Here is a 24,924-nt window from a genome sequence, read left to right on the forward strand (position 1 = left end):
AGTAACAATAAAATATTACAAAGTTTGTAATTCAGCAACCACCTTATTAAAAATTATCTAAATTCACATAAAATAGAAAACATAAAGTAAATTAAATTCACTTTCTCACATGATGACTTTATCCAGCTCAAATAGCAAGATTCTTAGGCCAGGCCTCTGTGAGACTTTCAGCTGTTTTCACAGGTGTAGAGGAAAACACACACTATAAATAGTAAGCAAATAAAACAAGGCCAAAAGAGTAAACTATCAGTTGATCAGTGGGTTGTTCTCTGTAAAACTGATAAAAAGAAGGACAAAACAAGTTATAAAAGCAGGACAAAAAAGAACAGAAAGCCTGTTTGAGAAAATGTGGGCACTTTTGGTTCTCATAGGTGCTGCATCTGTTTCTGCTCACCTGCAGACTCTTTCCTTTGATGGGTAAGAACAGACATCAAATTTTATATCTGTGATTTCTTCTGCATGATCAAAAGGCTTTCAACTTTTTCAAATCAAATCTTTTTCTCCCCTTACAGACAGAAGGTGTTCCGTGTGATTCCACAGAATGATGAGCAGGTGGAAATCCTCAATTTCCTTACCAACATCATGGAGGTAAAGGATTTGGGGAAGTAGTTACATTGTAGTTGAAAAAAATATTTCTCCTTTTGCTCAAATAACAGATTTTTTTTTTTTTAATTGTGCTACTGAATTAAAGACCTAATCTTGATTTCATTCATTACCTGTATGGTTTCTTTGGAAGGAATAGACAAGTTGATAAAACTAGAGCTATACAAAACATTCAAATACCTTCCAAGAAAGTCTGGTTTACCCAATCTGAATGTCAAAGTGCCCATCAGAATTTATTAATAGAATAAATAAATCTTAAATGCTGTATTCAGTATGAGGTGCTTGCAAGAACATATTAGATAAACCATGGAAATTCCAACTACCAGAACTTTAACTGTTACAGATGAAACATTTTCCTCATGCAAATGATCTAAAAATTTATACTGCCAGCAAAATGAATTTTCCTTTGGCCTCTAGTCTATCATGTTATCTTTTCTTCTGTTGATTTTCCTTTAAAGCTTCCTTTCTCTCTAAGCTGCATGTTTCTCACTGACCTTGATGTAGATATATGATGACACAATGACACGATGAAAAACAACAAAGACAGCAAATGTGTTTTCAATATTTCTCTCCAGCTTTGATGTTGTAAAATAGCTGTTGGTGAAAAAGACACCATTAGCTGTAGGATGAAAGGATGGTACTTTTAATGAATTACAGATGTGGAGACCTATCATCAACAGGCTACTACAGCATGCTGGAACAGTTTTCTGTAAAACAACATACTATTGGAATGGTGCTGCCAATATTAAGGAAATTAATATATACCATGCTTGCTTTTAAGTGTGAAGTATCAAAGGATTGTTTTCTTTTTCTTTCAAGAAAAGACCCCTCAAACTACCATTGTTATACAAAGCAGTCAGTCAGGACTGATGTAATTGTATATTCTGGAACAATCACCTCATCAGATGACACATAATTCATGAATAATCAGCCCAAATTTCTTTTACCTTCGTGACATGAAAGGGTGAAAAGGCATCAGGCTGGCAAATCATCTTTGTTTCCATTGGCCTTCAACACAGCACTAAATCCAGAGGCTTGTATGCTTACTTCAGCAAAAATAAGTGAAGTAGTAATAACACTCTTGTTTGTCCATTTGGAATGAAACATCTTCAAAGGCACAGGTTCCTCATATCAACTTCAGTGATCTCTTTCAAAAGCACTCATATAGACAACAGTCTTTTTCAGCTGATTTATGTAAAATACTCATACAGTTCACCCCTGGTATTGAGTTAATTTCTCTCTAACATTTGTAGGCAAAAACCTGAGCAAAAAAATGAAAGGAGTTGTAAAATTGAAAGAAAATATAAATATACTTAATAAATGTAAATATAGTTATGCAAAATAACTATATACAAAACATGTGAAAATGTAAATATAGTTATAATATTCACAATTCTGTATGAATGCAGATGCTGTAGACAATTTGTGGAATCGTCACTGTCATCTCCAGAATTCTGCCATGTAAAATGCAGGGCCTAAGAAAATCTTAATCAATTTCCAGTTAAAATTTAAACTGGTACTTGTGGGAAGCAATGCTGAATCAGTGTAATAGGATAGGCATGAAATTCAGTATATTAATCACAACCTCACCAGCACACATACACCAATCTAAAAAATCACAGCCACATGTATGTATTTATTTGTTTATGTCTTCATTTGCTCTTCTTTCAGGTTGACTTTTGGCGGCCAGACTCTGTCAAACTGGTAAAGCCAAAAATGCAAGTTGATTTCCGAGTTGAAGCTGAGAAGTCTTTTCAGGTTGAAGATCTTTTGAAAGAAAGTGGAGTGGAGTATCAGTAAGTTTGTTCTGACTACTGTACTTTGAATAGAAGGGGACAAATACCATGGAGGATGTGTTTGAGCTTTTCATACTGGTCAAATGATTTTCCTGTTAGAAACTTCATCCCTCTTATGGATGCCTCTATGGGTTCAGCTTTCCTATGACAGTTCAAATGGACTGTAACTACTCTGCATTGACAGAGTGAGATGAAATGTTGGTAGAGGCAAGAGATAGGAAGCAGAGATGCAGTACCAGAATTTTCCCTGAGGTGCAAGCTCACTGCAACACTCAAGGCTGGAGTATGGATGGGGATCGAAATATTTCCTACTACAGACAAAATTCAGCAAAAATTTAGAAGGAGACAGAAGATACACCAGATGAGGGAAATGGACAGGGAACTGAAGCCAGAAAATAAAATGGTGAGCCCCAAGGCTACCATGAGCAGGTGCCCAGTGAGTTGCAGAATAGCTAGAGGGCCAAAAAACCCCAACAGGTGACAGACAGAAGACAGCTGCCAGGTGAAAGGCCAAGGAAGCATGAAAAACAGATTCCCAGGACAGCCCTGGGCTGACAGAAGTGACACAGCAGATCCATGGCAAGGATGTCTCCAAAGAGAGAGCTGACCAAATATGCAGCAGGAGTGGAGAGAACAGAGCACATTGCCACATTACACAACCCTGGGAGCAAAAGCTCTGTAGTGAGGATGAGCACTAATGGGAGAATAAGGAGAATGAGGAGTTGCCTGATCCTGTTCTTCACTTTATATGTTCCAATGACTGTGCAAGCATTAACTGAGGATGAGAAATTGACTTTGAGCTGCAGTGGAGTGGGGTTGTCTGTCTTCATTTCTCCTTTCACTCCACTTAAGCACTGAAGAATGGATCTGCCCAACTTCATTATCAGGCTTCTTTGATATGTAAAGGATAGTCTGTCAACATCATGTACTCAGACACTGAAAGTAAGTAGTAAGTAGTAAGTAGTATTTGATCAAGTTTTTATTATTGCATTTGGCTGAGACTAGAGCTTTTGTCTCTCAGCCCCACTGTTGTTGCTATTAGACCAAACTCCTTCACTGGACATCCCACAATGCATCCTTAAATTTACTGGCCTCATGTCAATTGTGTCTGATTTGGATGCCTCTACAGGAACAGAATCTAAAAACACTAGAATAAATGGTTTTCAATAATCCCACAGTATGCATACAGCACAGGAATCCCATTGCAGTGGAATTTCCTCTTTAGCAAAGGAGTTACTCTACATGTGTTAGTTTTCCTGTAATATTCATTAACTGCTTCAGGTCTATGCACAAATCTTTTGATTGCAACAAAAGGCCAGAATGTCTGGAAGCTGTCCCTGACAAACCAGTGGATTGTCCTTGTGACAAACCAAGCTGTTAAAATCCTTTTGAAGTGCAGCTGCAGTGCCATGACATCATGTCACTTGCAATGTTTGCTCTGAAGGCTGCTGGTGCCTCACAAACTGGCCCCCTGTTCCTCTATCCAAATCACAAATGATCAAGGACATATCCTGGATGAATAAGATTTGTAAGAGTTTTAAGACAGGTGCTGGAAAAACAAGAGGACTTCATTTTTTGATAGCCAAGGTTGAAATATAAGCAAAAGGTCCTCAAGAGTGTGCTCAGTGGTAAGTTGTGCCTTTGTGTCAGCCCCAGGGAAAAATGAGCTGGAGAGACCCAACCAATCCAGACAGAATGTTGAGGGTTTTTTTGCAATTGTGTGTTCTGTTTAATAGCTCACCTCACATGCAATGAAGTAGCTTGGAGGATGGATAATGCCACCTGAACAGAGCTGTCAAACCACATCTAACCTTTGGAAGCTTGGTTTTTCGGGGCAAAACACCAGGCAAACATCTCCGGTTGCTGCCTGGTTTTGAAACATTGCTGCAGTCTAACTGTTCTCCAGTGCCAAAGGTTCCAGAAGGCCCTTTTCCTATTGAGGCAGAAACAGCTGGCAACATGAGATCAGCCTAGAGCTCATTTTAAGACACACTCTCTCTCAGCATTGCCATTTTTCTGAAACCAAACTGTTGCCACCCTGGAGGTTTGCTAGTATGGGGGTGAGGCAGCTGCTAACTGGCAGGAGCCTGCTGCTCCCTGGTCCTTTTCATGGCAAGGTTGAGGCAGGAGTTGGAAACTTGAAACTAATATATCTTATTTCCAACCTGCCCACCTTTCCTTTCACAATCTGGGCAGCCCAGATGCTGGGCAGACCTTGAAATATCTTACTTTCCTGCTAGATTGGTGTATGTTTCTCTTCACACTTTTCATGGTGCCTTCTTGCAGAGTTCTGATTGACAACCTGCAGGCTGCACTGGATGCCCAGTTTGACAGCCGAGCTCGTACTGCCGGCCACAGCTACGTGAAGTACAACAACTGGAACACGGTAACGTCCAGAATTTACCACATTATCAGCTTGGTACCTTAGCTTCTGTAGTCAAAGTGCTTCCAGCCTTCTTCCCTTTTCCTCTTCTGCTCCATCCATTGCCATGATAATGCCTCCAAACTCTCCTTCCTCTTCATTACTGAGCTAGTTTGTGTAACCTACTCTTATTTCCTCTCCTTTGCTCCCAGTGCTGCAAAGAAACTCTGGCAGAAATCCAATGACCAGGCTGAGATGCTTCACTATTGTTTTCCTATTCTTTTCACTACTTCTCCCATCTCTTCAGCTAAAAAACTCTATTCCATTCCCTGCTTCAGTTCTAGCTCTTCATGTCGTATCATAAGACCCCTTCCTGCTTTTTTCACAGCCGTGCTCATTTTTCCTGACATGTAATCATGGCCATGTTACTCTTCACATCTTTGCAGTGGCTCCTTGGAAATCTATACATTGTATTAACTATTAAACCACATTAGATGCTCAGAATGACTGCTCTGGCTTGAAATCTGCAAATTAATCAGTCTGGGCCTAAGGAATAGAGATTTAGACTTAACCTCTTTATTAAACAGATAGCTGCTTGGACTGCTGATATTGCTGCTCAGCACCCAGACCTTGTCTCTCGTAGTGTAATTGGGGAAACCTATGAAGGACGGCCAATGTACCTTCTCAAAGTAAGTGCCTCAATTTCTTTTTCCTCTATTTACAGTAATGTATCATTCAAACACACAAGATAAACTTTTAGAGACACTACAGGAAATAAATCAACAATGCAGAGTAATCAAATAATTGGGGGAAGCTTATCAACATTAATAAAAATGAATATATTAAGAGTATTTTTTTAGCTTGAATATCATGGTCGGGTACAGCTGGGAGCACTCCACAGATTTCCATTTAAACAAGGAATGCCATATTTGTATAAATAGGTCAGCAAGCTGACTGACTTGTTCTGCATACAATTTATTTTGTTCAAGCCCTGGGGTATTGTTTTTGATTTTGTTTTTTTTCCTAGTTGGGGAAAAGCGGTGCAAACAAGAAGGCCATCTTTATGGATTGTGGGTTCCATGCAAGAGAGTGGATCAGCCCTGCTTTCTGCCAGTGGTTTGTGAAAGAGGTCAGTAAGCTTAATGATGAAAAAAATATTTTACAAAACCTGTGTTTAAGAAAATCTTAAATGAGCAGCAAGAACTTAGGCTACTGCCTTTTCCCCTCTAAATACGTGTCTGCTCATGCCTTCTTCTCACCTCAGAGGGTTAAGGTGTAACAACTTAAACCAGATGTTTGTGCTAGGAGCTGGAATCCTTCAGCAGCTTAAGACAATCTGAAACATGTCTAGGAGGTACTGACAACTACAATGGTTGCTCAGTTTGTAAATTCTTTTTGCACCTGTAGTCAGAGAAAGGTGAGAGAAAAACAAATAGCTCTAGTAACACTATAAACATAGCCATGTTCTGCACACAGACATAAGGAATAAGAAAATTCAAGGGCACATCAGAAGGTACCTGAATGCACTTCAGAACAGCTGACTTGCTACAGTGCTAGTCGGTGGGTTCCTTGCAACCAGCTTTATTCAGTAAGGCAACAGAGAGGATGGAAACCTGCCCTGAGCTCAGCACTGAGGAAATGTACCCAAGAAAGGAGGAAGACTATAAATGAAGCTCCCTAAGCTCCACTCAGGAAGAGGCAAATGCATATACACCCCTTTGAGCTACCACCTCAGGCTGTACAGAAAGGCACTAAAATATGAAAACATATTCAAGGGAGAGCTGCACAGGTGAAATTAGCTTCACTTCAGTCTGGGATACTTTAGGTCTTGAATGAAATAATTTTATGTCCTTTATATTTTTTTTCTCACTACCAATATAAAGGAGGTGGAGGTTATCAAATGCTGCACAGTCATCTTCACAGAGACAGGTATATTACCCCTCAGATGGAGGAGATAAATCAATTTAGCAGAGCAACTTACAGGCTGAATCTCAAATTTTGTAATAACTTCTGTTGGAAGATTAAGAAAAAAACACCTACAAAACCAACCAACCAAATAAATAAAACTACACCAGAAGCAGCAGCTGGAATCTAAAACCCATGAAAAGGAAAGCCAATCTACATAAGCCAGCCATGCTGGCAGAGGGCTTGGTGGCAAGTATAATCTCAGTGTTATCAGACAGGCATGCGGTTTTGTGTAGGGAGCAGTGGAAATTGGAAGTGACATTTTGGTGGAGTCAATGGGAATATGATTTCATTAGTGCCTAATAAGGCTGCAGACAGTATGTGGTACCATTTTTCTCTCAGTAATTCACGTCACTGCAGCTGTCATTTTCACTGTCTGGTCACTTAATTCATGGGTGTACCTGACACCAGCAGTGCCTCTGCTCAGTGCTCCACAGGCAGAAGTGCTTTAAAAGAGCAGACCTCTGAGCATCATCAGACTTTCACTTGGGATTGCTTCTAGACATGAAAGTAAAAAAAAAAAAAAAATAGAGAGAAACATGAGCAAGGTGGATTATTATAGGTATCTCAAAAGAGAAACCCACCCAGACACCAACAACAAAAAACCAAAACAAGCATAAAATAAAATTCAGGAAAAATTATTTCAAGTGATCTGAAATGTGATTATTTCAAGTGATCTGCTTTTCTAGATTTTATATCCCACCCTCCTACTTGTCAGTTACAGGACAAAAAATGCCTTTTTCCATTGCATTGCCCTGTGTTGCCCTTTATAGCTGTGTAAACCAAACATGGGTACAACACACTTAGAGCAAATTTCCATGAACATTGTATGGTCCCTCAACACTGATATGAAACTGTGAACAAGCATAGCAAGTGCCAGACCATGAACAATCATGATATAGAGGATATTGCAGGAGTTCCTGTTTGTTATTCAATATCTGTGTTTGGAAAAGGGCAGGGAAAAATCTGTCTCCCTATGAATAAATGCATCCACAGAATTATGATCGGAAATGTGTTAGAATGTTACTTAGAAATAGTCTCTATAATTCTGGTCATTGATAAAATTTCTGCACAACAGATACAAAAAACAGAAGTAATGATTTCTCATTCTCACATAAATTAAACTCAAACCTTTAAGGTGCTAGCATATAGGAAAATATATGGACAGTAATATTGTTCCTCCTGTAAGCAAGAAGCTAGTAGATGGAAATCTCTTTCCAGTGATTTATCATTCTATTCAAAATCACCATTCCTTCATCTTATAATTTATCTAGCAGTACAAGATGGTTTTCTAACAGCAGTGTGGTTTGAGTCAGTGCAAATCTCAGCACACGACAGAAGACAGGTGTGCCATTTCATGGGCTGGAGTGACCTGGATGAGATTTTCTACCACATTCATCAACTCCTGACCCAGACCCAGGCCCTCACATACACACAGGAGATATACATCTGTGAAGACATCATTAGGTTTTTCTATTTTTCTCCAAGTAGGCTGTGGAGACCTACGGAAAAGATACTGTCATGACCACACTTCTGGACAAGCTGGACTTCTATGTTCTGCCTGTTGTTAACATTGATGGTTACATTTACACTTGGACAAACGTAAGTACATTCTTCTTTCTTATTGTTGGAAAAGTCGAGTGTCAGAACTGACTCTGAGTTTTCACCTGTGATTCTGTTACAGGACCGCATGTGGAGAAAGACGCGCTCTAAAAACGCCGGGACCACTTGCATTGGGACAGATCCCAACAGGAATTTTAATGCTGGCTGGGGCAGTAAGTGTCTCCTAACAAGAGCTCAAGTAATTACTCACGAGTGCAATAGCCAATATACTTAACTATTGGATTTCCCCTACCTGATGGTCCAGCTTGTGCTCAAGCAAAGCATTGTGGAGTAGCTTGTGTTTGATTTTTAAAGCAGTTTTGGGAAAAAAAGCCAAACTTTGGCTACTAGCATCATCAGCATGGCCACTTCTATGAACATATCTGCTCACACATGTGCATATGTATACACATATGTACACATATACACAGCTATGAGTTCAGAACAGAAACCAAAGGAGCTTGCTTTCATTAAAAGCAGTCTCTTTTGAGTGGTTTCCACTTTGTTCCATGGAACTGCCTTAGAAATGGAGGAGATATGCAAGGAGAGGACTGCTAAGTACTGGAGCAAATCAATATTCCAAAATATTCCCATAATATAGGTCTTTACATCCATATTCATGTTCTTTCAACTATTTACACTGTAGAGGCCATACTTACTCATTGCTATGGGATGTTTCCCAGCATCTTAACTATGCCATAAAATATTCCCTCCTCTGACATGGAATGTGTATTAGCAGGATTTCCAAGGCTTACCTACAAACATGGTGTAACATGACTCTCCTAACAGTCTACTTCTTCATTCAGTACTCATTAAATTCACCTTTCTTCTCAGCTCTTGGGGCCTCAAGATACGCCTGTTCTTCCACTTACTGTGGCTCTGCACCTGAGTCTGAAAAGGAGACCAAGGCCTTGGCTGATTTTATTCGTGAACATCTTTCTACAATCAAGGGATACTTGACAATTCACTCCTATTCCCAGCTGCTACTGTTTCCTTATTCATACACTTACAATTTGCCATCCAATTACGAGGAACTGGTAAGTCTCTTTGTCATTTTGACTTTGTGAAAAGAATAAGCAAAAATCATCACTTGCTATTTAGGTACCTTTAACTTCAAGCGGTTTCTTTAACATCTGGAAAGAATCCATATTGCCAGGTTTTGAAAATATTTTAGTCTTGTTCTAGCAAGAACAAGGGAAACCAATATGGTTTCAAGATAGCTGAAGCATCAGATGAACTTCAGAGCCTTATTTAATTTCCATGTGCACAATGAATTTGACACAGAAGCAGTTCTGTCTTCCAGTCATGCCATCCAGAAATCCACTCTGCTGTGCAGCACTGCCTCTTGCTGACTCCAGAGGCTGCTGTATGTGTACCTGTAATATTTTACATAAAAACACTATGGCCTGTAAACCAAGGTAGCAGCTTGACAGACTGTAATAACTACAAAATATCTCAACTGGTATCAACAGCAAGCAAGAATCTCTCTCTACCACTTTCTACTGAAGCTTAGTTCTCACTGACATAAAGTCAATGAAGCAGTTCTTGACTAAAGTATAATTGAAAACAGATACAAAAGACATTAAAAGTTTCAGTTTTGAGGCCTTTTTCCAAGAGGCCTGTATTTAAACACAGACATTTTATTTAGAAGAGGAGAGGATGAATGTGGTATTTTAAAGGACAATTCCTCTTTTATCAATTCCAGAGAAAAGCCACACCCTAATGCCATTTAAGAGAGATTTTTTTTCATCCCTAAAACCAGATAGAGAGCTTAAAACTATTAAATGTGTATAAAAGCCGTAAGCATTTCATAGGCCAAGAATCAACAATAATGAATAATAAAATTACTTCAGTTCTCTGGCATATTAGCAATGAGAATCTGCTGGCAGGGAAAACAACACAGCAAGACAAAACAAACACATTTTGATCCCCACTCTTTCCTTGATGCTGCCAAAAGTCCAAGGCAAAAACAATGTGTGTTGCTGTGCAGGTTTGACAGATTTATGAATGCTCCCAAATATGTGTCTTGGTTCTGAACAGAATACAACTTGGGGCCAAGAGTGAAGTTTCTTGTTAGATTTTTTTAAAGCCTAAAAGAGAAGATTAAATTAAAATGAAGATTTTGTTTTCTTAATTTATATTCCAGGAATTTTGTAATTGAAATTATTTCAGGGAGTGGTAGTAATATCTTGCCTTCATATTTTACAAAAGCTTCATAATTCACACATTATTGTTTAGTCTAAAGTAATAAACAGCACTAAACACTTGAATCTGCTTTGTTGTCAAGATCACAAAGTTCTTATTTGTCAAAAATTTGCATGAAGTTCTGCCCCCATTTTTTGAATGAAAGCAAATGTGATGAAATGTAACTAAAAGTACAGTGTGTTTCTCACAGTATTAAACAAAGTACACTGACAACTCATTACTGAAGCAATCCCCAGCAGAAAGAAAGAACCTATCTGCTTTGCTAGGTTTTAAAATTCTTAAATTAAAATTTTATATTGTCACTGTTCTATTCTAATACACAGTAAAGTTTAAACTCCCCTTTCCTGCCATAGAAGACAATTCTGCTGCTACCACAGAGCATAAAAACTAAATTGCTCAGGAATACAGGAAATATATTCCTCTTCAGCCATTTGATTTCACTTTGTATATTAGTCTTTCCAATATCACTTAATCCTATATTTTAAATCAGTCATACTAAAACCAGATGGAGTTCCATTATATTCTTCACAGAGCAACCACAAATCTCACCACCATGACAAGGTGACCTTATGAATGCTTTTCACCTCTTAACTGAGGGAAATTATTTCCTCTGTTGGTGATCCCACCAGAGACAGCAGGATCCTAGAGGTGTTCAACCTGTGCAGTATCTGATTTTAACTAGGGAAGACTTGCTGCCAAAAGTCCTTTTGGACAATGAGACCAGAGTATCACCCAATCAATATTACCTGTAGTCGAGATAATTAAACAAGAAAGGACCTTATGCACTCCAATGTCAGTGAATTAAATAGAAAAATTTACTTCCTCAGGCTGTGAGTCAGGTTCACAAGGACAGCTTTTTGTTAGTTCAAATAACTGAGATACATTCATTTAAGCTGTGACTAAAGAAAATTTAACATTTTCAATCAACAACTGTACTTGCTTGAGACAAGATAGCTACAAAAAGAGGAATTACTTTATATGACAATTGCTGTGTTTAACGTCTGAAAGTTCTGTCTAAATTTAGAATTTGGAGAAATGCTGAAGGATGAGAATCTTAACTTTTAATAGCTATTGTTTGGGCAAATAAAATAATCATAAATCATTTTTAAAATGAAGAAGCAAAATTTATAGTGCCATTATCTTATCTTAGATGTTATTTTTACCCTGACAGATCTAATAAATTAAAGGAAATATAGCTGCAATTTCTTATCTCTTTCAGTGAGCAACTGGACATGTGTTTAAACAAAACCTCACATGTCTGCTTTTCATTAATAATATTTTGTTCCATTGTCTTTAATTAAAGGTAACATAATACATGGGGCTTATGTTGCATTCCAGCCTCTGAGATACAGAAGGGTGCAAAAATTGAGTAATCTGAGATTAAGGACACCAAATCTGTAGAAGAGAAAGGTCCAGAAAATGCCTGTACCTTCCTTCCCTGAACACGTAGTGAACAGTGCATCCTTGGGGCTCAAAAGACTTTTTCTGTTTACAGCCTCATGAAATCAGCAGAAGGTCTAAAACTGCTTTGGTCAGTCAGATAGAACAGGGCACTCAGAGAACCTCTTCACGTTCCACTGCATTGCTCAGCAAATCAGAACAACTCAAACTGACTTAAAGCCAGGGATTGGAACTATCCTTCAACCATGCCTGGTCTTGGGGTGTGAAACGTGATGAAAGTCATGTATGTCCATTCGTTCCCACAACCTCCCACTCTTCCCTTGAGATGCAAGAGGATCTGTGAGGTTATAAATCCCACAGCTCACAAGGATTTTCCCCAAATTTGTCTCCCTTTATTCAGGGTTGTTGTTTTGTGCCCTTAACTTAGGAGTTGCACAAAATTTCCACTGTTATCCAAACAACAAAAATAAAAACACCCAAGATAGGAAAATCTAGGTCAGGAATTTCTCAGAAGTTACACAATATTCTTGTGATGACACCCTTAAAGAAATATGTCCTCCTTTTGGAGAATCACATTTTGTCTACTTTGCAATCCTCTTGGCTCATTCTTTACTGTACCCTGACGTATTGCCCTGAGCACAGAATACACACTTGAATCCCTCTCCTACAGGGAGCATTAGCTTTCCACAATAACAAAATATTCTTGGCAAGACCAGTATCTCTCCACACCCCAAAAGGACTACTTTAATCTTTATTTTACTATGGACATTTTTTCCTCTTGCAATAAAGAACTATGCATTTAATCAGACTTCTCATAAACAGTTCAGCCCATATTTTTTAATCACTTCATATATTTGCCTTAGCCTCCCATTAGGCTTTCCCCATTTTCAGCAGACAAATCCACCTTTATCAGTTCTTGTTTGTATTTGAATTGGCTCTGGACTGTAGTTTGAGAGAGCAGAGGAATGTGTATCGTGCCCTTCCTTCCTTTCCAGTTCCATTCCATCTCTCAGTTAAACTCAGCACCAAATACATGTGCTCAGCCAGCTCATACTCACTTATCAGATTAATGTAGGTGTGTTATTACAGTTTCACAGGCTGCAGAACATTATTTTAATTTACAACCCAAGATAATTCCAGTCTGTATTACCTGAATGGACCCTGGCTGCATGGGTTGTTGTTTCAACTCACCAAAATTAACCTTCCATATTGGGTTTGTCTAGCATTTCACTTCCTGTTGAGTGTTTAAAATAGGACATATTAGAAAGTATTAAAGAGATATGCCCAGAGTCTGTGCAGCCTGCAAGAGTGAATTTCAAATATATAGCATGACTGTGAGTATCAGTCTGATCATTTAACTTAGTGCCTAGTCGTGAAGTCCTGAACAAGCTTAAGACATATGAAGACCTATGGGTAAGAATTGTTGGATAGCAAAAATCCTACATCTAAAAGACTCAGACAGCCCATGAGGAGTTGCAATCTGCTGCTGTTGTATCTGCCATATTGCACAGATTGTATTACTATGATTGTACTACTTGTTACATTAAATATTGTTAAAGTCAGCTGGGAAGCACAACAAACAGGAATGTGGGCAGCAAAGCAGTATTTGAAATTTGCTTCACAGCTCTTCCACAAGAGTTTACCACAACAGAACTGTTCTGTACTGGCAGTCTTAAAATTGTGAAAAGGATGTGTTTGTTTAGTAGCAGCATCTTCCAGATGAAGCTGATGTGTGAATCTGGCTGATAGACAAGAATCTCCAACAGGTGTAGGGCCCAAATGATTTGCAGTGGAAACCCTCTACACCAGGGACTAATTTCTTAAACATTGTAGAAACTGTCACAGAAAAACAGGCCTGCAAAAAAAAGAATCATTCCACTGAAGTCCTCACTGGCTGGATTCCCTGGGCTTTTGGAGCATATGAGACACAATAGAACAGTGAACTGAATGACACATCACCATGGACCCTTGAGGGGGGAGTCTGTTTTTACTGGCAAAACAAGAAGGCTCAGAATTCACTTGGCTAAAGCTAACAGCAAACCCACATTTTCAGCCTTTCATTACTAAGGAAGTTGAGGATCCCTTTACTTAAAAAGTAAAGCATGAAAGACCAATGTGAAGAGAAAATACCTTGGGCAGATCAGCCTTGGGCAAATCAGTTGGCAGTCCAGTAAGGGAAGAGAGCAAGAGGTCCAGTCAAGCAGTGAAAAGGCTTCTCCAGACCACTTTCAGATTGAGAAGGCAAAGGGAGTTGTCCACAAACAGCAGCTGCATATCAACATCTGTGGAGGTGGAGTGTTTCTAAATGGCCACAGTTTGCTGGCACGTCCACCCTGATGATACTAGAGTAAAATCAGCGAGATGAGATGCTCCCATAAAAATTACCTATTAGCACACAAAATATGCTTAGCCTGGTAATTTATCTTGTTAGTTCAAACTTCCAACATGGTGAGAAAGAGACACCAGTACCACATCTTTCATTAAAAGCTAATAACTGAAAAAACCTAGGTTTGAAAGTTGTTAATTATGTAAGATAATGACAACTGAGAACACAACTCTGCTGTCTCCCTGGCTCACACATTCTGTACACAGATAAGCGAAATATTGGTAATTGCAGTGTAAACACAGATGGGTGATGAGCACAGGAACTGCTGCCTTCTGCTGAAATGACCAGCTCTAAGAGCTCAGCTGGGAGTCAGAAGCTGAAAAGCCATTTCTGCTCCCAGTTACAGGGTATTACTCTGGAGTTATTTCTTCGACTGCGGGGCGCCACTTGCTCTCTGCTAATATAAATCTCAGCAACATTTTCCTTGCAAAAGAGGGATTCTTAACAGTATGAAACCCCAAACAAACAAACTCCAAACAAACCACAACAATTCAGTTAAGCCCATTACACCAAGAGACGTAGAAAATCATTGAACAACAAAGAGTATCCTCAAAGGTCAAAAGAAAAACAATGTTTCTCCTTCCAAATAATTTACAGGCTTGAAAACCCAAACTACTTTTCACCCTTTTGGAAAACTTTGGGCACTATTTATACACCTCTGCATTGACCTCCCTATTATTTCCTTCTGATGGATTGCTTTGAGTAATTGAGCTATTTTGAAAAAACAACCAAACACATTTTCCTCATATTTTGTATTTATACTCACGAGTATTTATTTAATACATATTATTTCTGCTGGTTTATATTATATTATTAACAAATTACATTAGTTCCTATAAAGATGAAATTTATTTTTCTAGCTTTATGTTTTGGGCTGCAAATCTATTAAGAAAGTAAAAGTTAGAGAGTCACTTAAAGGAAAACAAAAAGATATCAAAACTTCTGATAAAGCTTCATTTCATGATGAAGTCATAAATGCTTAGGCACATTTTTCACTTAGAGAGGGTCATTTAAAACACCACCTTTATCTCCAACCTGGAGAGCTTGAGGAAGCTGTTTATTTGGATTCTAGGCTCTAAACAGCTGGAAATCTCAACTGCTCTTTCTACAAATCTCTGTTTTTACAACTTCCTGGCCAACAATAAAAAAATCCCTCAGGTAAAAAGATTTCCTGACATAGTTTTTCCGGTATGTGTTCTGGTATGATTTAAAGCCATCATTTGTCTGCTGGCTGGAACAAATGCCCTGGGTCAAACAGCCCCACAGAGCAGCTCTGCTACTCTATTGTCCCTACTTTAGTTAACTAAAGAGAGCAAATACCAGTTACCAACAGGTCTGCATATTGAACCAGACAATCTTCCCAAATTTAATTCCACTTTGCATATATTTGAAGAGAGGAAGAATCAGTTTACGTTTAAAAATTCATTTGCGATTGAGAGATTTGACTCAATCTCAGCTGCTGATTAAACGTGTACATTATAAACAACAGATGGCTGAAGAAAACATGGCATCGCTAGCAGATAGCAGACTCCAACCTCTACAATTCCCTCAGCATGTGTTAAAAATTATTATGGATTTTAGAAAAATCAGTTTATTGAGGGATTAAAAAAGAGAGGAAAAAACCCAAACCAAACAAAAAAGAAGGTCACAGGAGAGAGCTCAGCTAGCCCAATTGCTCTGGATCCAAGATTGTGAAGTGCAGAGCAACAACATACTTCCTTCCTTGCAAATGCTTGTCTTTGTGTGATAGAGAGGCCAGAAACCAAACCCCACGTTCAGGCACAGTCAGTGTTATAGGTGGAAAGACAAGCTTCAATTATGCTTTGGTTTGTTTTGTTTAAATATCCTTCATATGCTAAAGGACCATAAATTTCTAGAGAAAACACCCATAATTCTAAAATGTTCAAAACCAAATATTTGGGAATGGGGAAACACTTGCAATTCTGCTAGAAAGTAGGCCATCAGTGAAAATGCAAACATGTTGTGATGTTGGTTTTTAGCAGTTGAGAAAGTTCTCTCAGTTAACTAAAATTTCCAAAATACATGGTCCAATATGTCTTTTTGAGTAAATCACAAGAACACTTAAGCATAAGGATGAGCAGCGAATATTTTACAATATATCTTCCACTGGGATGTAAGCCAGAGTGTAACCTACAGAGAAGGAAAGGGCTTGAGGAAATTCCTGGAATAGTAAGCCATTCAGCTGCAAGCTATAAAGAAATATATGGCAACCCATTGCTTATACTGAACATATGCTTTCAAAAATCATTCATATTTATCATCTGTTAGTAATAGTTTTCATGTTTTATTACCAACATGTTGTATAATGAAGAATTGGAAAAGCCACACATTCCAAAGAGAAGTCTGTAATTTTCCTTAATGCAAATATACAAAACTTCATAGTACTATTGATGGGCCTGATCCAACCCTCACTGAATCAGTGGGAGTTGAATGAGTCCCTCTGTGCGCAGGAAATGAATTGAAATTAATGAGACTACATATGGTTTCAGGGTAATTTATGCCTTTTTTGGCTGTTAATATTTATAAGACCTTAATCTGCTTCCACTTGTATCAATATTCAACTCCCCTGACTGAGCCGACTCTGCTCTGAATGTATAGCTGCATGAACAGAAGGCAAAGAAAGGCTATTGTATGTTTGCAATTTACTGTACCAAGTCATAACCATCCTCTAAGATTCTCTTATCTCAAAGTAAGGTTCCTTGTTCCTTATTTAGTTTGCACCTTGTATAAGCTCTTCTAAGTATAGAAAGTGCAGTTACCTCTTGTCCCCTTATCTGTCCAAACCCCCCTGGACTGCACACAGACCATACGCAGACTGGATCACACTCCATTAAACCTTTGAGAATAAGTTCTTTGCTGACATCTCTTTTTACAGCACCAGGACAATTTCAGACTTAGCTACTGACACCTAGTCACACTGAGAGGTCAACAACGGTTTTCTAATAAAAGCTTCTCCAGCATGGCTTTTGAGTTTATACAACAGTATTAATTGCTTAGATTCACTCAGAAAGCTTCTCAAAATCTGCATTTATCATTCTTCTTTTCTTACAGAATTCCATAGCTAGAGCTGCTACCAAAGAGCTGGCCAGTTTGTACAACACTGAATATACATATGGTCCAGGAGCAACAACTATCTGTAAGTATTGACTGACAATCTACATTAAGTACTACTAGGACTATAAAATGCAGTTGTCTAGTGATTCTTGTTTTCCTCTCTCTAAGTAGTCCCCTTCTTCCTTCACATGCACATACGAAGAAGTATATATGGGACCTGTCACTTCTAAATTATGGGATAATTTATTCCCCATGGATCCCAGGAAGTGTGTGACCCCCTGGAAAGTCAAGTGGTGTAGTAAAATGTTTATGAATTCACATGCATAGCATGAATTGCTAAATCATACACAGGGTAGATTTAAATACAAAAACCTTGACCTGAGATTTTCTGCATTTCCAGTATCTCCAAGTCAAGGATGATGTGAATCCTTTGATTCCACTGTGTGATGTGAATCCTTCAACCACTCTAGTGACACCAATTTCTTTTACTTTGAGTTACATTCTGAGACACATACTAATTATATTCCTATTTGTAATTTGTAATGACTAATTATTCTACCCTTCTTGGGAACTCAGCTGTGGATATGGCCTTTGCAGTGCCAAAAGCCAAGTCGAGGTTATCTCAATATCTCCCATATTTAAGATCTCTGAATTTTCTTATAAATGGAAGCTAATTTCTCTTGCCTGTTTCTCCTTCCTCCAATAGTTAACCGCCTCTTCCCAAACATTTTAAAAAACAGTTTCTTCCAATTTTTACAATTTTTTTGGAGACTCTTCCTTTAGAGATGGCAATTTTGGAGGCTCCTTCCTTAGCAAAAGAGACTGTTTTTGTCGTACCAGCAACTGAAAAGAAAGGGTACTATTTGTCCAGCAGAAAATGATGGAGCTGAAATTCCACATATGCAATTCTTTCCCATCTCTGTGAAACTCAAAAGGCCACTCAGTGAGAGGGCATTTGCTTCTTATACCAAGTGTTTCTAATCACCCCATGCAATTCTCCTGTTCCTTAGATATTTCTCCCATGGTTTCCCCACAATAATGACAAGGAGGGAACAGTTTAACTTGTTTACATTTGCTTGCACAAATCAGCTGGAACAAAGCTCATAAAAGGCCTAAAATCACAGCAGCTTTCCCATGAGTAATCAATTTCCCAAATCAATCAATTTACCAAATATTTATTTTTATCTGTCCTTTCTGCATTCCTGGCTATATGACTTGACTCCAAAGTGTTTCCCATTTGATGTGTAGCCACTCTTTCCCAGTTAAGCTTTATTTAATTTCTTTACCAACAGACCCTGCTTCAGGGGGCTCTGATGACTGGGCTTATGACCAAGGCATCAAGTACTCTTTCACTTTCGAGCTCCGCGACACCGGGAGATACGGCTTCCTCCTCCCTGAATCTCAGATAAAGCCAACCTGTGAAGAGACTTTACTTGCTGTTAAATACATTGCCAACTATGTCCTTGAGCACTTGTATTAGAATGGAATTCTAAAAATTATTAAAGTAGGCTTTATGCAAAGATGCCTTCCTTTTTTTCTTCCCTAAAAATGACAGTTGGGGGGGGGGGGGGGAAGGGGCGTGAAAAAGAAGGAGCACAAGATTAATCAACCTAAGGTAGAGGTCACCTAATTGATTAAAATTTTCTTTACACAGAGGAGATGGGCTGAACATTAGGGCTTATACAGCCCAACTGTTAACCAGAATAAAAGAACCAAGTGATTTACATAGATGGACTTTCACACAAACATTCATTGCCTCAATGTCAACAGTAGCAAGGAGAAGCTCACAGTACATACTTTTAAAATTATTAATCTGTGATGTGCTCTTGTGAATTTTCTCAAAACCCACCTTGTATCTGTCCCATCACTGAAAAATAATTTGGATCTGCAGCCACTGCTAGTCCAATCTGGATTCAGTTATGAAAATTATAATTACTATTAATGGCCAAAACTTGATATAAATCATGCTACCCTGCATTTAAGGCTCTCATTCTCACTACAGTAGCATCTCCCAAAGTGTTCTCAGAGGCCTGGTACTTCCTGAGGCCCCACATGTTCCTACTGTCATGAGTGGAAGAATCATAAACAGCCCTAAAGACTAAGTCTGGTGAAAAATGAGTAACTGTTTCTTTCATGAAAAGCTGTAGAGAATTATCCCCTCCCGATCAATTTTCTGTACAGGTAATGCAGGTCTGATTGGGTCAGAGTGAGTGAAAGTGATAAATTGCCACTCGACATCTTTCCCACAGAGCTGCAGAAAATGTGTTTGGCATCTATTAATACTGTTTGGAGCTTGGCTAATATGGGACATGCTCTGCACAATCATGGGGAAAAACCTTATGTCAACACAGAATTTGGCTGATCTCCCTGCCACTGCCGGAAGCTCTGAACAGAGACTTCCACTGTCCACTGATGGTCCTGGAATTAACCCCATTTCTGGTAGGTCCTTAGCCAATCCACTCAACACAGCCCCAGAAATTACAGAAAATGCTTCTCCAAGGGAAATCATCAAATTCAAGACCTGTCAAAAACTACATGTTCTGCCCTTTTGTCCCTTTTCAGTGGAAGGAAACAGGAAGACAGGGTCCAATTTAAAATCACGCTTTCATTTGCATGTATAAGAGAAAGAAAGGCCACACATCCACTAGCTCACTCCAATTAGTCCAGCAGCACTCAAATTAAACTATTCCTCACACATGACTGATCCATCTGGTTTTGATCACTGGTGAAACTGAACCCACATGTGAAAGTAACACGTACCAATAAAAAGACGTATCATTCTGTTTTGCAGAAGAAGTGGGGAGAAGGATTATCAACGTTACTAAAAATAGCACAGGATATGAACAGAACATACTGGCCAGAGCCTAACATGCCACAAAGGGCAGGAAAATAAATTTATTGGAATATGAAATATTTTGCTAATTTTAACTAAGTATTAAAAACCATCCAGGGACTATTCTGACTGTAACTATGTTATTTGGGAAGATGTCACAGGTTTTACACCAACTGGAATGTGAACTCATGATACTCAGCACTTAGTACAATGGTGCAGTTGACAAGTTCCATCAGCTTGATGAACTTGGAGATCTTTTTCAACCTTAATGATTCTATGATCCAGTACTAGGCAGGCACTGTGTAAGATTGCAGGCAGCAAACACACAGCTATAAACATAGTTGAGGGCCAGGTCACAGCACTCAGCAGTTCCAACAACATTAGAATTACCCCAGCTAACTTAAATGTGTGACTCTGAGGCAGAATATAATACACATTTAGTGGCTCTGACATTCACAAATCAAATCACAGCAAGGCAGTGATCTGCAGCTTTTCTGTGCCTTCTCCCCAGAAGTTCATATTTTGGCCTTAGCTTCCCATTAGGTCACCTTATGCTTTCCTCATTTTCAGCAGACAAATCTGGCTTTATCAATTAAATTCTCACCAGAAGGCACTCACTAGCACTGCTGATCAAATTACACAGATGCAGAGAAGGGCAATCAAATGTGGTATTATCATCCATGCAGCTTGGAACATAAGCCAAAGAATATATGGGAGAATTTTAAGCAGGAAAGCACATTGTGCTAGCAGGTAAGCTTCTAGTGTAGAGACACTGAAAGAAACATGGAGAGGATGCAAAAATTCATCAAGAAGTCACATTGCTTCAAACTCTAGCATCACTTTCAAAAAACATGGAAATTTCACATGCAAAACTGATTGGTAACCTTGTCTCAAATTAAAGCACATGAAACTCCATGTGTACACAAGAAAATGCCTTCTTATCACACATGCCCAATAACCAGATCATGTTGCCCAGAAACATCATGGAGTCTCCCTCCTTGGAGATGCTGTTCAAAACTTGGCTGGACAAGGCCCTGGGCAACCTGCTTTGTGCTATCCTGTTCATGTCTGCCTGATACAGGTCAGCCAAGGACTGAGATAAATAATTTCAGCTTTTCCTGTTTGATTTATACTGCTCCTTTAATCAGATAAATAGAAAAGGAACATTCTGTTTTCTTGATTAAGAATCACATCAAAAAGTTGCCATATTTCTCATATTAAGCTATTGTTTAGTCAAATGCATTCAAACAGCCAATTCATTTCAGTGTTCCCTAACTCAAAAGGGATTAAGACCTGATGAAGTGCTTTAAAGACAATGTACTGTCCCTCTGCCAGGTCTCCCATGAGTGATATTGGAGACACCAGACCACTCGCAGAGGAAATGTCCCTTCAGTACAGATCACAGCTGCAAAGGCCCTTAACAAAGGCAACACTTGATTCTTTAACACATAAAAAGGTAGCTCACACACAAAAATGAATCAAATGCAGTTAAATCCCAACAGTTGTGTCAGAGTTAAACATGAGCTTCTGGGGAAGGTATTTCCAAGTTGGCAAGCAACTGCTGACACATAATGGTAATTCAGAGAAGGCAACTTTTGCTCTTAATGATCCAGACACAACTGCCTCAAAAACTGTGCTAGAAATTAAACCTGTGCTTACAGTGCAGCCTGCTCTGAACTCTGCTTTGCTGACATATGGCCTCAGCATGCTTCCTGTCACTTTGAATTCTTCCAAGGACAGATGTGGGCTGTGCATGGAAGCAGGTTGTCTCTGTGTTCCCTGCTGCACTCAGAACAGCTGCATTACAGCTGCATATAGCATTTACAACAGGAGGAGAGGAAACAGCCAAATGCTTTTGATAATGGGACTGGGTCCCTGTCCTTTACAGGAAGGATGCCAGGCTACTTGTAGTAAACTTTGCAACCACAGAAAGCAGAAAATTTGCTATCAGTAAGTGCATATATACAGCTTAGCCAAGAAACAGGGAAATGGGGAATTCAACAGTTGGCAAGCACTAAAATCTTTTCTTTCAGCATTTAGCAGAAGACCTAAGATGCTTAACTGGAATTCCTCAAGGAAAGTATGAATCACACTGCTTTAATAAAAAAATCAACTTGCAATTTCCTGGCTTCATGGGGAAAAATAAAATATTCAGGTTTCTTTTGAATACATTTGAAATGTTAGGGCATAATGGAAAAAAAGAAGGATAACAGTTCAGGAATAACAGCTGTCATTCCCACAGATCCCTGTGTTGTAGCTGCTGAATTGAGAGTGAAGCCACTGAGCACAGCTCCATATCACAGTGACCCACCAGTTCATGTCCAGAAGCTCAGAGCATCTCTGTTCCTACCAGAGTTAGCCCAGAACCTAATCAGCCTTCCACAAAAACCAAGAGATGTTAGTGAATGCTATAAATGGCAAACAGAACTCAAAAGACAGACGTGTTGTTATGCAGCAGAGCAGTGATGTCATTGCTGAGATGAATGTTGCATCAGCACTCATCAATATGGGGCCTTTTTCACCACTGCAAAGGTGCAACATACTCAGATTATGGAACTGCAAATACAGCAGTAGATGCAAAAAGCTTTTCACTTCTAGGTTTATGTCCCTGTTCATAGATGTGTTTTCTTTGTAAAGAAAATAACCTCACAACCTTCTGAAACATATGAAGTTTCAGAAGTTCAGCACACTTAGCAAAAATATTCTAGTGTCACTCACATCTAGAAACCAAGATCCTTTTCTCTTAAAAAACTGTCCCCACATATGACAGCAAAAACTCTGTCTCCCATTCTCCTCCCTGGCCTGTATACAGTAATGCCATGAAGGTCTCAATTGATTCTCTTAATTCACACACCCTAAAAAAAAAATCAAAGGAAAAGTGGGTCCTCCTTGTGCTATATTCAACAAGTTCAAGCCCACTGAAAACAGTTATTTCACTCAAAAACTAAGCTGTGAATATTCTAAAAAACACTGGAATTTCACCGAGGGTGATTTTTGTAATTTTACACATAGCTTTTATTAATTCTTCAGTGATTTTTTAAATGTGCCCAGAAACTGAATTAATAAAGGGTTCAAAAGGAACATTCATTTTTGTACAGACTTTGAAGAAACTACTCTGACATTTTTCTCAACAAATGGAAATACTGTTCATGACCTGAGGGCTTTCTTTAAGGATCATAAATAGAACATTTCCTATTTGAATGGAACTAGAATTCCTAATAACATAATGACATTTTTTACCTTCCCTCTTTCAATAACCGTCTTTGAATCGTTTCTGAAAAGCAACAATGTAATCCTTACAAGTGCAGAACACCTTTCCTCCATTTAAAAGGAAGGATGAATAGAAATTGATGCTTTACCTCTAGCTTTTGTCACCACTATTCCTTTGCAGTTTCAGTCTCTCACATCTCTACTGTAAGTTGTACTGTCACTGATGGAAGTTCTGGAAACAACATATTCACCAATAAAAAAAATGTTTTAAAAAAATGAATTATATTAAAATTTTAACACAAAATGCATTTTTATTATATGTTTTCTAAACTAGAAAATCAATTACACCTTAGAATTAAAAAATAAATTAAAACTTGCTTCTTAAAAAGCCCTATTACACTATACTTACACTTGACTTTGTTCAGGTATTGTGCATTTGGAAATCACAAAGCTCATTTCCTAGGATTGTAATGATATACAGTTAAGAGAGGAGAACTTCCTTGTTAATTGCATAGCCCAGTATAAACTCCTGGCTAATACTGAAAAAGCAATTCTTGAGAAGCAATTCTGCATTTTATGTGCACTAACATATCCACTTAAAATCTATTAAAATGTAAACTATTAAAAACCTAGAAGACAGACTCCAGCACTCTCACATTAAGTTCAATCCAGACTAAACTTCATGTGGACATATCTGTAAGCCTCCAGTGCAAAGCAGCAGCTCTCTGCAGGGCTGCTCAGCCAACTCCGCTGTCAGGGCTCACCACAGCCCTGAGCACCTGAAAGCTTTGGTACTGGCAGCACTCAGCTTTGCAAATGGTTTTTCCTCTCTCAGGACAACTCTGAGTCTGGGTACATTAATTACCCTCAGATGTGTCTGAAGCCCTGGCTCATTCTCTCATTCTCAGTTCCACAGTGTCACCAAGGAGGGAGTTGTGCCACTGCTTAGGGAGAGCTCCAGCCTGCCCAGGCAGGAGCACAGCTCACAGAGAGAGGAACAGCATCCCTCCTCCACAGACATCAAAGTGATTTGCTTTCTAACAGGGAATGAGTCACTCTCACGCCTGTTAAAGTTCAATTAAACATCTTTAGGGGAAAATTTATGATTAAACACAGAATCAACACTGTTGATGGATACCACATATTTATCCAGGCTTCTGGGCCTCTTTTAATATTTAATTTTGCTTTAATGACCATTATGTGTCTAGAACCTGAATTACTGACAAATTAGCTAGACTCTTCCCTCATTTTTCATATCCCTCCAGGTTTCTGCACTCTTCTGAAACAATGTCTTTCCTGTGAAACTCTGTAAACCAAGTAATATTTGCTGGCCATCAAGGCCTTGGATTCTGAGAAAAATTCTGTCCTGCACATGATTATGTACAATTATCCTGAGGAACTTTTGGAATCCCTTTCAAAATGCTCTCACTTCTTTTTGTGACACTGTTTTGCTCAGCCTCCCTAACTCACTTTGAGATGTAACTCA

General features: G+C 38.7%; 1 protein-coding gene across 1 annotated transcript; it reads left to right on the forward strand.

Moving 5' to 3' along the window:
* Nucleotides 1-346: 346 nt before the first annotated feature.
* On the forward strand, nucleotides 347-18,875 carry CPB1 (carboxypeptidase B1; the record flags this gene model as incomplete). The annotated part of the gene is made up of 11 exons (XM_084211949.1): nucleotides 347-417; nucleotides 513-588; nucleotides 2,275-2,399; nucleotides 4,686-4,785; nucleotides 5,349-5,450; nucleotides 5,789-5,890; nucleotides 8,218-8,328; nucleotides 8,411-8,501; nucleotides 9,163-9,365; nucleotides 17,393-17,477; nucleotides 18,688-18,875. 11 exons carry the CDS (start codon nucleotides 347-349, stop codon nucleotides 18,873-18,875), a joined length of 1,254 nt encoding a protein of 417 aa, XP_084068075.1.
* Between the last annotated feature and the right edge of the window lie 6,049 nt (nucleotides 18,876-24,924).

Source organism: Fringilla coelebs, assembly GCF_963513975.1.
Source record: "Fringilla coelebs genome assembly, chromosome: 10".
Taxonomy (NCBI): Eukaryota; Metazoa; Chordata; class Aves; order Passeriformes; family Fringillidae; genus Fringilla; species Fringilla coelebs.